The 15,692-nt window shown below is 39.4% G+C and overlaps 1 protein-coding gene across 4 annotated transcripts in view; it reads left to right on the plus strand.

The window, feature by feature from the left end:
- Nucleotides 1-15,692, plus strand: part of AR (androgen receptor) — a 180,239-nt gene that overhangs the window by 14,680 nt on the left and 149,867 nt on the right. The window contains exon 1 of one of the 4 annotated variants that reach the window (XM_063660898.1): nucleotides 10,033-10,145. The exons of the other annotated variants lie outside the window; for them this stretch is intronic. Within the exon in view, the coding sequence (XP_063516968.1) occupies nucleotides 10,126-10,145 (20 nt within the window). The 5' untranslated portion in view covers nucleotides 10,033-10,125. Of the gene's footprint in view, nucleotides 1-10,032; nucleotides 10,146-15,692 lie in introns of those variants that run through there. 4 annotated transcript variants of the gene reach the window in all.

The following is a 15,692-nucleotide window of genomic DNA, read 5'->3' on the forward strand; positions in this document are numbered from 1 at the left end:
TTGCCAATTTTTACAGTCAGACATTGTTTTATTTATTTTACATGTATTAATTCATTTAATCCTCAAAATACTCCATGAGGTAGCTACAATGATCATTTCTATGTTGTAAATGAAGAAACACGCACAGAGCAATTAAGTAACATGCACAAGATTAGAGAACAAGTAAGTGGAAGTGCCAATATTAGAATCTAGGTAGTTCAGCTCCACAACTTATGTTATTTTCTACTACATTTATGGAACGAGGTAATTTTCATATAATAGAAAGTTTTTAAAATGCAAAAACATTGTGCCTGAACTTCAAACATTCAACAACTCATATCCTTAATATGCAACCAGTTTCTTTTAAGGACTCTTAAAAGGAAGGATACTTACCTAATGTCACGTGGTGAGTAAGTAGCAGAACCAGAACTTGAATTTGAGACTCCAGACTGCCAGACCTCTTTCCACTCTATCACTTGGGCTCCCTTCTAACATTGACTTGTCTCCCTCCATTCCTCCTCCATATTGTTCTGCCCTTCACCTTTTAATTACCTGTCTCCATCAACAAGATTGGACAGAGAATTGGGAGAGTGAGCTGAGTCAATTTCCTTCCAGAGACTGGACAAAAGGAACAAAATGTTAGGAAAAAAATGTCAGCATGTGGGATTTGTGGGATTTACACTAAATAAGAACAGACACTTCCCAGGACTGACAAGATGCTACCTCCATCCCTCTAGGCCCCAGTGTGTTGTGCAGAATCCCATAGGAAGTCATGAATGTGGTTGTCCGATAACCTTTTTGTTACTGTGGAAATGGAAGCAGGCTACTGCAAAAATCTGTCTCTCCAGGTTTTCTTTTAAAGAAGGTACAGTCTTGCTAAATGATAACTATTTCGGCATTTATTTGAAAATGGGCAGTGCAGGAGAGAAAGAATTTTTCCAAGCTTGTCACATTGGGCCACCTCTCTGAAGCATTGTCCAACTTCTAATTAGATGAGGAGACTGCATAAACCAAGAGTTGAGAGTAAAGATGGAAACACTTGATGTTTGGTGTTTGGGTGCAGAAAAGATTCCAAAACATGTTTTGGGTCTCTTTACTCTGCCCATCCCTCCTTCCCTTTCATCTTTGTTTAAAAACCATGGTTAGCAAATGTGTAGTCTGTTTGCAATTGTTCATCTGAAAAATTTGTTTGATCAGACTTTTGAATAAAAAAAGACCAAATTAGACTGAGATATTTCAGTCACCAACTATCTAATAATAGACCAAAAATTTTAACCATGCTCATACTTTCATATGGTGTGTAGTTTGCTTTAGACATTTTCTGGCTTCAGTGAGGTGCTAGATTAACTCAAAATATGGCAGGTCAGATGTGGAATTGAGCAGGGTGGACTCTTCTTTACCCTTCCAGATTCAGAGTTCCCCATCAAAGATGATCTCATAGTGTTTGAAAAACCAAGCTGAAGGCTTTGGGAATTAGGGTGGTGAAGGGATATGTTGTTTCCCAAAGCCTTCTCAGTCATTCCTTCTCCCCCCAGTTCAGATTCTTAACACCTCTTGCCAGGATTAGTGCAGTGATCCCACGTCCTTTCTCTGTAGCTCTCTCTGCTACTCTCTAATTCCTATTGTATTTGTGCCACCAGATCTTTCCAAAGTTTAGCTCCAATCTTGTCTGTATACTGCTTTAAATGTCTATTAGTCTTTAAGCTCCTTAAGGGTGGGAGTCCTGTCTTATGTTTTCCCTATTCTTCACACTTAATGCAAAGGAAGCCTTGCTGTATAGTTATGTAATGCATGATTACAATTTCAGCTTCTCCCCATTGGCTTATGGGTTGAAGTCCAAATTATTTAAATCTGGTGTTCAAGTCCTTTTATGATCTGCTTATTTTTCCAGCCTGAATTCCTGGAGTTCCCTTACAAAACTCTTAAAACCCAGCCAAATGGATCTAGTCACTGTCACTTTAAACCGTCCTCACTCTCTTGTTTTTTGAACATGTTATTTTTCTTATAATCCCTTTGACCTTGAAGGCTATCCCAATTTCAGTACTATCCATTCTTCTATGACAGCCCCCTACAAAATGAATATTCTCAACCTCCCAACCCAAGGAGAAGTGATCTATATGACACAATATGGTTGAAAGAATGTTGGCTTCACTTCTTTATCTGTAAACCCGGGGCTAGAAATCTCTAGTTTATAAGATTTTGTGGAGAGGGGATCATACGTGATTATGGATGTTAGGCACAAGTCAAGAGTGCATAAGACCTTTTGGATTTATCCCTTTTTTCTTTCTCCATCAATATGGTACTTAGTCCCTTAAATCATAAGTGCTTGTGTTAATGTCTGATAACATCTTTCTAAATATACTTCCAAACATCTGTCTCTTTTTAGGGCAAAGGTTGGATATATCTGCAAAGATTCTCTTTGGATATAAGATATCCACAGCACATAACTTAACAGTGGTGTACACAGTAGGTATTCCATAAGTATTTCTTTATTAAATGATTCAGAGCCAATAGTAGTAAGTGACTGCCGAAAACAACTGATGGATTGTAAGTTCCATTAACAGAAATACAGTCAGCCCTCCATATCCACGGGTTCCATATCCACAGATTTAAGCAACTGCAGATGGAAAATATATTTTAGAGACAGTAAAAATAACGATTCCACAGTAAAAAAATACAAATAAAAAAATTATGTAAAACAACTATTTACATAACACATTGTATTAGCTATTACAAGTAATCTAGATATAAATGAAATATATGGGGGATGTATATAGGTTAAATACAAATATGACACCATTTTATATGTTTTAGGTAAGGAACATGAATATTTTTGGATTTTGGTATTCATGGGAGTGGGGGAATGGAACCATGCCCCTTCAAATACCAAGGGACTATTATATGGGATACAGAATAAAGGAGTTGATTGTCTTGCTCTGTTAAATTCTGGTCAGACACATTTGCAATGTATTGTTCAGCCCCAGTATTCATGGAGCATCTCCTTTTGTAAAGCATGGAGGAGCTGTGAGAGAGACATGGAGCAGTGAACATAACTATTGTTTCAATGTACCTGAAGGATTATCACGGAATAAAGAAGTTACATGTTTTTCTGTAGTACCCCAAAGGACAAAAGCAATGAGGACAGATTACAGTTCAGTAAACGAAAGGGTTTTTTTGTTGTTGTTGTTTGTTTGTTTTTTTGTTTGTTCGTTTTTTGTTTTGTTTTTGTTTTTTTTGGTTTTTTTTTTTGAGATGGAGTCTTCACTCTTGTCACCCAGGCTGGAGTGCAATGGCGCAATCTTGGCTCACTGCAACCTCTGCCTCCCGGGTTCAAGCAATTCTCCTGCCTTAGCCTCTGGAGTAGCTGGGATTACAGGTGCACATCACCACTCCTGGGTAATTTTATTTATTTATTTATTTATTTATTTATTTATTTATTTATTTATTTTAGTGGAAACGGGGATTTCACCATGTTGGCCAAGCTGGTCTCAAACTCCTGACTGCAGGTGATCCGCCTGCCTCGGCCTCCCAAAGTGTTGAGATTACAGGCGTGAATCAATGTGCCTGGCCTGAAAGATATTTTCTTAGAATAGCTTCTTTCACCCTTCATCAGAAGTTGTCAACATGGACCATATGAGTTTTGTTTGGTCTATATGGTGTGTGTGTGTGTGTGTGTGTGTCTGTGTGTGTGTGTGTGTATGTGTGTGTGTTTATTGAATTACTTGCTAACATTTTACTTCAAAATTCAGATTTCCACCATAGGGAATGAAGATCTGGCAATACAGGACTTTCATTCCTACATAGTAATGACCAGCTATAGGTGAAAAGCAGCTGATCCTCTGAATGGGCCACGCACTTTGCAGTTTGCCCAGGCACCACTGACCCGCTTTATTCATTTAAGTTACCTGCTTGACTCTTCTAGTCATTCGAGTATGTCATCCCCATCAGATCAGAGACCTAAGCAAATCTTGGGTCCCTTGCTTACTCCAAGGGCTTTCACTCCTCATATAGGAGGAGCTAAAGAAATGTACAAGCAGCACCACAATAGGATCAGACCTGGCTTTCAATTCTAGCACGGCCACGTAACATAGTTGGATGACCTCAGGTCAGTAACATAACCCCTCTGAGCCTCTAGATCTTCATTATCTGTAGAACACTCTCCTTACAGAGTTATTGTAAGAATGAAATAAAACAACTAGGATAAAGGGCATGGCACTTAGTAGGTTCTGAAATATTAGTTCCCTTCTTCTAATTCACCACACCATATCTGTCTGTCTATTGGCCAAATCACATAAATAGTAAATTCACATTCACTGAAGACATTCAAGAAGAGTCTGGACCCTTTGGGAACCATGTATAGGGCAAAGGTTTGGACTCATAGTAGATGATTTTTACAGTCACTTTTTAACAATTTAAAAGCCTATAGATGACTCCAAAATGCCCAGTTGGATGATTTGAGGCATACTTTATGTAGTTAAGGATTTTAAATACATAACAGAGAGGCTGAAGGGCCTTTGGGAAAGAAGCTGGGGTAAGAGTCAAAGTGTAATATGTTGACCGATGTTCAGGAATAGGCTTTGGCATCTGACAGATTTTGTTTTAAATACTGGCTCTGGGTCTTACTAGCTTCCAGTTCTGGGTCGCTTCACCTCTCTTGAGTTTCAGTTTCTTTATTTCTAAAATGAAGATACTAATGCTTCCTTTGTTGGGTTTTTGTGAATATAAATGAGATAATAAATGCAAAATATCTAGCCCAGGGCCTGGTGCATAGTAAAAGCTTCATAAATTGTACCTATTAGTAGTAGTAGTAGTAGTAGTCCAGACAAACAGAGCTTGGGAAAACGCTAGACTCTGGCTGACATACATGGGCTTTTCCCCAGGCCACTGCTGCCTGGCTTCCCCTTCCACAAAGCTTTGAGTCTCCAAAATGCTTTGGCTGGAATGTAAGCGTGAGGTCATTGCAGATAACAGGGGAGCATGATTTGCTTCGGTAATGCAAGTTATTAAGTTACTTCCCTCAGCCCAGCTGAAATCTCTTATTGGTTGATGTGTGCTTCAAAGTGTGAGACAGAGCTAGTCTGAGGAGAGAGGGAGAGTGAGAAGATTCCTCTTCTTGGCCAGAGGTCATGGTCTTCCACAAGGAACAGAATGACTTAATACAAATTATGGGACCTCTTTGAGTTTGGGGCCCCTACATTTAAACTATTAACTCTGTTGCACATATTGGTACCCTTCCCCCAACAAAATTACTGGGCAGGAATTTTCTTGAATCCTTGCATGGCCTGGAATGATCTCCCTTCTCATCCTTGTGATCCACACAGCTGGCAAATGGCAGGCAGCAGAACAAAAACAAGCCTCTTAGCATACAGACAGAGAAAGAGTCACAGCAGTACTGAATTTGCTTGGGAACCTAAATGTTAACAAAGGACCTTCCTCTCAACACCCCAAACAGATTAAAACATTTTTTTAACAGCAAGTTGTGTCTCAGAGCAGCTCTTTGCTTGGGTATATTTAAAGATCTGCTGAGTCATTTAAGAGCAGGCTGGCATATCCTAAGAGGCAAGGACTATACCCCAGTCTATGGGGGAGTAAGTTGAGAGGTGAAATCTGTTTGGCTTTCTCCCATGGAAACAAACAAGGTGATCCACTTCCATCTCCCACGACTCTGGAGAGCATCTACTAAGGCTTCTTATTCTATCAACTTTGAACTCCTCAGTGTATAATAGAGTAAGGGTGAGAGGGAAGGAGCAGTTGTGCCAGTGGGTCTGCTGTCTGAAATTGTAATGCCCCTGCTATTGGTAGCTGAGAGTAGCATGGAAGTGTAGGTTAATGGGTTCATTTCATTCTTTTCTTTTCAGTTTCAGTCACATGCATTGTTACCATGGCATATGACAGTTGCTAGAAAGTGAAATAATTTTTTTCGTACTTTATTCTCCACTGCACTTCTAAATTTATTAGTGGAGAAATTAGCAGTTATCAACTGTTCATTATAGGTACACATTGGGGTTTCCTTAGAGCCAATTTTCCCCCTGGTTTTCATCTTGTAAATCTGTAGTCCTAAAAGTTAGCAAAACCTAGAGCTTCTCTTTGGTCCTGGCCTGTTTGAATCCTGTTCCACAGACCCCAATCTTCTTTCTTGTTTGAGACAACTATCCTTCTCTTTGCCCACCGCCATTTTCCTTCATCTACTATTCCCTTCTCTAGCACCTCAGACTGTCTTCCCACAGTGGCATAGCCTCCCACTCCACTTTCACTGTGCCATCTCCTTGCCATCAAAACCATCCTCACAGACCCTTACTTTGCTGAAACCGCTTCTAGGAAGGGAAATCACAGTGGATCCATGAAGGATGCTTTCTGGATGACTTTAAAAGATTGGTATTAAGATATTTTATCAGTGGTGGCAACACTGACTTATTCAGGCAGCCATGCCCCGGATCTATAAGAAATCACGTAAGCTAAAAGTTGCTTGAGCTGGCAGGAGACCTAGTTCTCTTTTTTCCTTTCCCTCATGCATTTTGTTTATTGATGGTTTTCAAAGGACTTAGAGGCTGGCTTTGTTATAGTTAGTTGGTAAGAGAAATGGTGGAGGACTGGAAAATGGGAGTGGAACGATTGAGCATGTTTGAGACTAAGTTATTACAATTCCTAGGATGTATAAATTGCTTGAAATCTACCAAGTACTTTCAGACACATTATCTTTTTTACTCTTCAAAATCAACTTGGAGGTAGGCACAACAGGGATCAAATCCTTAGTTCACAGATGAGTAAACTGAGACTGGAGGGAATTAAAGGACATTCCAAGGTAACTCAGACAATAAGCAACAGAACCAGGATTTGGTGAATTTTTTGGGGGGTGGGAGGTACAGAGTCTCACTCAGGCTGGAGTGCAGTGGCAAGGTCTCGTCTCACTGCAACCTCTGCCTCCTGAGTTCAAGTGATTCTCGTGCCTCAGCCTCCTGCATAGCTGGGATTACAGACATGTGCTACAATGCCTGGCTAATTTTTGTATTTTTAGTAGAGATGGGGTTTTGTCATGTTGCCCAGGCTGGTTCTGAATTCTTGGTCTCAAGTGATCTACCTCCATTGGCCTTCCAAAGTGCAGGGATTATAAGCATGAGCCACTGCTCCCAGCCCCAGACCATTAATTTTTGACGGTAAGTCCAACTTTTTTCAAGTTCACAGCTCAGATTTGCTATTGAATGAATGAGTATATATGTCATTTGGGAACATTATTTCCAACTTTTGGTTGAAGATTTGTTTTATCACTTGTGGAAAATTTTTTTCATTCTTAGCAATGTCAGTTTAGTTAAATGAACATTTCATTCGTGAATTCACTAATTAATTATTTTATTCATCAATACATTTCCTGAGTACCAACTTTCTATCAAACCCTGTGCTGGATTCTGAGGCTACAAAGAGAAAGAAGACACCATCTCAGGCCTCTAAAATCTCACAGACTGGGGACTGACATCTCAGTAGTAAACATATGAACAGCAACTTGTGAAATGCCATTAGCAAAATCTCAAGTTATATTCTTCAGTGACTATGGCCATCCTAAAAATGGGGTGTCTTTTATTTGGGGTAAATGAAGATGAAGCCTTACGAGAAATTGCCTTTTAATCTAATCTTGTCTTGCTAAGAACAGAAGTGAAACGTTTCAGCCTCTGTGTGTGTATTTGTGTGTGTGAAGGTTGAGTGTGTGATGATGGATGGGGCTGCGAGATTGCTAAGTAGGATCTATGGGGGGCCTTAAATGGTCCTGGTGAGTCCCAACTTTCTGGTTATGTATTTGAGTAGAGTATGGGGGTGACAAAGATTGTTGTTTAAGAGTTGATTTTAGATTTTTTCCAAGTAAATGGTCAGCTGACTTGGAGCATCATCATTCCACTTGCTTTGAAAACCTGCCACTTAAGGCTCCTTCCTGTCATAGGTTAACTCTTTCTGATCAAGTATTACTCTTTTTGAGCATTTACCTGTCAGTGACAGGTGCAATGTTAGATGTTGTCTCTCTGTTTTCTTGTTTAATCTTTACTTTGATCCTAGGTAGCTCTTATTAGTTCCACTTTGTAGGTAAGAAACTGAATTTCAGAGACTTTAATGACTTGTTCAAGATCACATAGTAAGTAACTTGGTAGTTTGGGACTTGAATTTTGATTGTTCATTTTTTTTTTTTTGTTTCCTGGACTCTGCTGTTTTCACTATTCTACCCCACTTCAGCTTTATTTTTCATAGAGGCCATTAAATGTACCCTCCATCAGCCAAAGCCTCTTGCCTCCTTTCAACGTAACTCTTCTCTAGCGTGCTCTTAATAATCTTCTGAAAAGGTTTTACAGCCTTTCTGGGTACTGGGACGCAGAGTCTTAATCCAGGCTCTTAAGTGCCTTATTTAACTGTAATATGAAAAATCAAAGTCACAGCTAATTCAGGAAAAATGAGTTTGGGATGTGAATTTCCTGGGCAACTTGTCATCTCTTTTTTACTTCCTTAGCTTCATAAACTTACCCACAATGTTCCCTGAGGACTAAGAGTAATGGAGGGTGATGAGGAAAGGCTTTCCTCCCTTCCTTTCCAAGAGTCCTTTAGCCAAATGCCACACCTCCTCCTGTTTCCCTAGTCTCCATGCAGAGATGGAGGTGGGAGGTAGACATTGGTTCCTTTCAGCCCTGAGTTCATGCCAGGGTTTTCTTTCCCTCTAGCTAGACTGAGGTAGGAGGAGAGGTTGAATGTCTACCAAGAAGACCATGAGTGAAGAAGACTAAAGTACTTTAAAGAGCAGCAGACCTATGCTTAAAATACCAGGGTTTGTGTCCGGACTTTGTGGGTTACTACCTGTATAATTTTGGGCAAGTCAACAGTTCTGAGTCAGAGTTTCCTTATCAGCAGATTGGAAGATAAATTCTAATTATATAGATGAAACATTAAGTCTAGAAGTATTTTGTAAATTCAGAAAGGGCTTATAGATTTAAAGTGTAGCTGTTTTGATTACCACAAACTAAATCCTATACTTCAGGGATAAAATCTTCTCCTGTTTTTTCTAAAAGCCTGTGCATGTGTGGTGTAAGGGGTGGGTTTTCCCTTGTACCAGCAACTTAGCAATTGTAGTAACTGGGGACTGAGGGCAGTGGCCTGCTTCTTCATTGAGCAAGTGTGAAAGAGGGTTATGCATTCAAGGGTCAGCAGATGGCAGGCAGAGTAGCCCCTCCAAATCTCCCTCCCACACCACAAAGCCCTGTTATTTATTCAAACTTAACATTAGAAGCTCATTTCAAGTAGGCACGTCTGTGTCTGGGCGTCTATTTTCCTTCTTTGTGTATAGCAGGCATTTGTCAACTTGGTGAAAAGCATTACTCTTCTTTCCATTTCTGAGGACTAATTGTGCTTCTTCGCTAGACACGAGTTCAAAACAGTGGGTTGAAAGAGGGCAAGTTTATGCTGAAGAATCAGAAATAGTCATAATTTAGAGAGAATTCTAGAGGTCAGTTCCCTTTTGTATGGATTGGGCAACTGAAACCCAGACAGGAAAGGGGATTAGACCAAGTTCACAAGCACAAACACTTTACTGGCACATTCAGATTGGAAATCAAGGGCTTCTGCTCCCAGGTCAGAACTAAATGCCCTTTCCAGCTAGGGTGTTCTTTGATCTCAGTGATTTTGACTCTTTCTACTACACTCTGGGGACAGTGGGTTCTGCGGTACCAACTCCAATTAAAGTGGGAATATGTACCAGCCCCTCCCCTTGGTTTTTTTTTTTTTTTTTCAGAGGCCTGGCAGTCAGAGGGCTTGTGATCTCTATATGCAATATTTTCACACTACTGTACTTATTGAAATCACATTTGAATCTTGGCAATTAACAAGGCAGTAATTGGCATCAGGAGGGTATGTTCGTTTGCTTATTTGCCCCGTCCCTCCTCTTCCCAACCCACTGTGTATTGCAGAATGTTTTATCAGCTCTGATTTGCCAAGTTGCTCTCTTTTCCAGTAGGTGCTGCGAGCAGAGAGGGATTCCTCGGAGGTCATCTGTTCCATCTTCTTGCCTATGCAAATGCCTGCCTGAAGCTGCTGGAGGCTGGCTTTGTACCGGACTTTGTACAGGGAACCAGGGAAACGAATGCAGAGTGCTCCTGACATTGCCTGTCACTTTTTCCCATGATACTCTGGCTTCACAGGTGGGAGGTTCTTCAGTTGAAAACTTAGAACTCAGTTTCTAGGGTAGTGAGTGTTGTAAGGTTTGGACTGTGACCTAATATTATGCAGCCATGACATTATCTATTAGGCATCTAGACCAGCTTGCTTGAATATCTTAGCATGTTGACTAATTTGGGGCAGAATACAGTGTGGGTGGGGGATTGTGTGTGTGTGTTAGGGGGGTTGGGGGTTGAGCAATTCATTATTATTAAAATGCAAAAAGCACTTAATTCGCTGTGACAAGATTGCCTTTTTCATGCATATTGGCCTACCTGCAAGACCCCTAGAGATAGTAAGCAGCATACATGGTGTCTTCCAGTTTTCAGCCTTTGTGCAAGGAACAACTGTGGGTTTCTGCACATTTGTTGTGGTTTGATGTTTGTATGTGATTGTGTACCAGGGTATGTGTGTCTGTTATTGTGAGTTCATTTCTGAGCAGTTGTGACACACAGAGATCCAGAAACAGTGTCTTACCCTGTGTGCTTTGCTAGTGGGAACGTGTCTTTTCTTTTGTGCTCGTATCTCTGTGTAATAGAGTGTCTTGCTAAGTCAGTGTGCCTCTGTCTCTTTTTACCAGTTCTGTCTTTGTGTCTCTGTGCCTTCATGTATTTTTTTCCCTGAGTTTGCACGTCTCTGTCTATGTGGATATCTCTCACTCCAGCCCACTGTATCACTGTGTCTGTATTACAGCTGTTTCTTTCTGTCCGTGTGTGGATTTCTATGTCTGTTTTCATCTTAATTTGTGTGTCTAAGCAAGACTGTTTTGGGGTGACTATTTCCGTTTATGTCATAGCCCTTCTTTGTGTGACTGCTTCTGGGTATGTCTTTTTCTATGCCCCTATTGTCCCCATCTCCATGTGTCTCTGTGTGTATATGTTCTAATGTATCTGCCTACTTATCTTAGTTCATATTTCTCTGGGCATATATCCCTCTCTTGCAGTTCTGGGCCTTTGCAGTTTTTGGCTTATGTTTTTGTATATATCCACTAGAAATGGCTTCTTATCTTTTTTGTGCATGTTTTAGTTTGCATGAGTGAGCATATCGAACTCTGTCTTTGAGAAGCAGAACTGTCTATGTTTGCAGTCAGTTGTGTTGGCTGTCCTTGTGTTTGTCCCTGTGTGTGCATTTCATTGTATGTGTATGCATCCATGTATCTTTCTGCTTCTCTGTGACCAGATATTTCTGTGTAGCTGTCTATGTATATTGGCTTCTGTCTGTGTCTGTGTTGTTGGCTATACATCTCTGCATATGCACCCACCGGGTTCATAAAAAGCTCACCTGCTCTCTAAGGAATCTACCAGATTATTTTGTGAAATAACTCAAGTCTCGTTTTTTACTTGCTTGGTTATCTTCTGGCTTGCCAGCTGCTATGGTACTTAAAAGTGTGTTGGTACATAGGTGTGCATAATTTATTCATGTAGGATGTCAAAAAGAGTCAGTTAAAAATTATACACAGTGTGTCTTTATTAACAGGAGAGTTGTGTGTAGAGAATCCTTGAGAAATGAGTGATTGGACGATAAATCTTTTCATATTAATTTCATGATGTCAGTGAAGTGAATTTGTAAGGTATGGGCTGCATAAGAACTATGTTCTTTTTAAAACTCAGCGTATTCATGGTGGAGAAAGCATTTATTTGTGCTGCAAAGTCAGAGAGATGGGCATATTCCTTATTTGAATGGAGTCAGCCAGGGGCTCAGGATGGAGTGCACAGGAAATGGAGAGGTGACGGTCATAGAGAGAAGCTTAGCAGGACGAGATCTTTCCTTGTCCTGGGCTGCTGTGACCATATAAGGAAGGCAGTAAGGGGAGGGGTAGGGATGAGGAAGAGACCAGCTCTCCTCTTTCTTTCTGATAGAAGGTTACCACCTCTATTTAAAACTTCTGTTCTTTTGGTTTCTCTTTCTTTCTTTGATTATATTATTTTCTGGACTTGTTCTGCCACAGCAAGAAGGAAATTCCACATGTGGCTCACTCATTTATTATACTTGTTTCTTTGCACGATATTAAAGAGAGCTTGTTAAGTGTCACTGCAAACATCATACACACTGATCCACTGATATGGGCAGGGGGGTCTTTATGCCAGTTCTGCTCTCTTCCCAGTGTATCTGTGGTGCTTAATGGGCACAACCATGATTTTGCTGTCAGTCTGTGATGTCAATTGTCCAGTGTGTATGCAGGCTGCTTAAGAGTACATACAGTTCCTTCGCTATTGTGGTAGTCCCTGAGAAGGAAGTGGTCATTAATAAAAGACTAGGTTCAGTAGAAACATGTAAGTTGTCTAGGTGTTGGAAATTAATACAGTACTGTGCTAAGGGAACATATATCTAGAAGTTAACTGAATTATGCTCAATAAAAAAGTACAAATGTTTCACAAATATTTAGACCTAATCCTCCTGTAAGATTAGGAGAGGGATATTTCAGATATTCAAATAATTTTTTTAATTGGCAAACACCTTAGACATACTATTTACATAAAATTGACATGATAAAATTAAGTCATTGTGTCTGTTTTATGATAAAACAGGCTCTTTTGGTTTAGTTAGAATTATCGAATGTAAAATAATGAAAATTTAAAAAAAACAGGAGGAATCTATCCTATTTTATAATTCAGACCGTTGAATTGAGTTTTTCTTTTGTTGTATTGATTTAAATGCAGAGAAGTCTAGGATGCTGGATTCCAGTCAGAAGATAAACATTTGTATCTGGGCTCTACATTGCAGCCAACCTTGGTAATTTCGAACCTCGATTTTCTCATCTGTATAATGGTAATAATAAAGCCTGTCTCAGTAGCTACCAAATGATTGCATATGACAAACTTCTCACTTATTTAAAGGAAAAAATAAGAAAAAGAAGGACAATAGGGTGGATTTTTCATATAGTAAAATTTATTCAGTTAGGATAAAATTCTGAGATTGTCTTCTGAAGCAAACCCTGCAAACCCTGGCCATTCTGTTTTGTTTAGGAAAGAATTCATCAGTTCTGATTCTGCCTTTTCTGGGGAGGGAGGCTGAGTATTGGATTGAAGAGGAGTCACTACTTTTCTGAGATGATATATCTATGGTAAAAATTATTAATGCTTTGCACATGCAACATACAGTGTTCAATTTTGTTAGTCAACAAATATTTAAGTGGCAGCTGTTATGACCTCAGGGGTGTAGTGACTTCCTTATTGTCCTTTAATTATTAAAAAAGAAATCTACATCAGAATATCAGGTAAACTCTTATTACATCAAATATTATAATAAATGTACTTTTTATATTCTCTAAAAAAAGTGGAGATCTCAGATGTTGGTTCATTTATCAATATAATATTAGATTTGAAAATTCCAGTATACGAAAGGAAAAGGACAGCTTCTTAAAGTTTATAGTGATTTTCTATGAACTATCAATTCAGTTTTTTTCTGTTTTACTGGTATGATAGAAGCTAAATTTCGAGTTGTAAGTAGTAGATCATTAGACTGCAGGGTAAGCCTTGAGATTACTTCTTTTCAGGTAGGAAACTCTACTGTGTATTTGGCTAGTTCAACATATCATGGGTAGTCAAAAATAGTTACATATCCAAGTCAGCATTTTTTAAATTGTCCAGTTGTGCTTAAGATTGGTCCTTTCCAGGAACAGTCCAGCTTTATCAAAAAATTATTATGTACATGTAAAGTGTTCTGACATTTTAATGCTCACAATAGCTGAATGACATGGGTAAGAATCTTCGTCTTCATTTTATAGATGAAGAAATTAAGACACAGAGACATAAATTAACTGGGCCAAGGTACTACCACTAGGATGTGATAGATGATAATTTGAGCCCAGCACATAGTTATTTCCCTATAATACTTGTTTTATGATTGTATAGATGTCTGCTGACCAACCTTAATCTCTGCTCCCTAAGATTAACCATTCTACAAAGCAGAGACTGGAGGTTATTGAAATGAAAGCTCTACACTTTTAGAGGGCCATTAACAATGCTCAAGTTAAAGAAAAGCAATCAAAGACAACTAAAATACTGGTATCTTCAGACAGTACTTATGAATTATTTAACCTTAGATAATTTGGCTTTGAGTTAGAAAGACAGAGTAAGATGGAGGAACCAATTCATCCCTGGGTTGGTATTTATTTATCTTGCTCTTTTGAAGTCTAGGCCAATCGTCCTATTTGTTCTGAACGGCCCATTTATGTTTATCCATTTAGGGATGGCAGGTTTGGCACAAATGGATTGGTTTTCTGAGGTCTTATGTAGAGGGCTACACTGACTGACTTCTGAAAGTCCCCCCTAACCCTTCAAATCTCAGGATCATCTGTTCTCAAGCCTTCAATTATGAATACATTTCTATTGCCTTTTTGAGTAACAGCACAACACTGCAAGCTGACCCACTGGGTGGATGGAATGGGGCTCTTGCCCTACCACCCTTTGGCAAATAATTTGAGGGTGGCATTGGCACTACCTCATTGTATATAGGGTCTCTTGAGGCCCAGAATGGCAAAAGAATTTTCCCAGTGTCACACAGTGTTATTGTCAGAGTAAATATCAATTTTGAATTTGTATACCATGTGGTTTTACCCCATCATTTCTGTTTATTATGAAAGTTTTAGAAATAATAATTAATTAGAAGTAGAAATAATGATTAAAATAAATGCATAACTACTAAAAAATAGTTTATTGCAGCACCACCTAAATTCATCTCACCACTCTACCAGTAGCATACATTTCACAATTGGGTTAACATTGCTCTGGATCTTATAGCTGTTGAAGAAGACAAAATTCTTTCCATTATCTAGCTTATATTTTCCCCATTTGTAAAACATAATGGAAGTGTACGGAAAATAGGAGTTGATAATTTTTAAGGCCCTTGCCAGCACATTAGCACATAGGATTCTTGTAAGTGGTGGTTTACTTCACTTCAACTATAGAAGGCCTATGCGACACCACCCATAGAGGGTAGTTTGAAAGAAAATGCTACTGACTACGTGTGTTTCCTTCCTGACATATTTTCTAGAAGGTGATGAGTTCCAGCATTTTTTCAGACTTGGATCTGGCTTTCATTCCCCTTCTCCTCTCATCCTCTAAAACAACAGAGGCAGCAACCATTTATACACTTTCCAGAAGTAAGTAAGTAAGACTCTATTCCAGAAACGCCCTATATCAAAATGGAAATATATTCAAGTGCCCCAATGACCCATTGGGCTAGTTTGAACGTGTGCAATCTCTGTGCTGCCCGTTTTAGCTTAAGCCTACTCCCTAACCTGTCATATGTCATCCAGCCATGGAGCCTAGGGCAATGACTGCCATCATATCTGACTTTGTGGCCTCTTAGCTTTCAATGACTAGCTTTGTAGCAGAAGTTTAGCCTCTCATCCCCAGAACTTCGGAAGTAGTGTTGACATAAAGAAAGGTTGAATTGAAGGTTGTGTTTTCTAGATTTCTTTCAATTGCTCCTTAGGCTTTAGAAGACAAATTCTCCCAAAAGAGAGGTGCTACAATTAATCCAAGCAAAGGGAAAGATGTCAGTAAAACTGCCCCTTTTCATAGAGG

The sequence above is a fragment of the Pongo pygmaeus genome, chromosome X (genome assembly GCF_028885625.2).
Source record: "Pongo pygmaeus isolate AG05252 chromosome X, NHGRI_mPonPyg2-v2.0_pri, whole genome shotgun sequence".
NCBI lineage: Eukaryota > Metazoa > Chordata > Mammalia > Primates > Hominidae > Pongo > Pongo pygmaeus.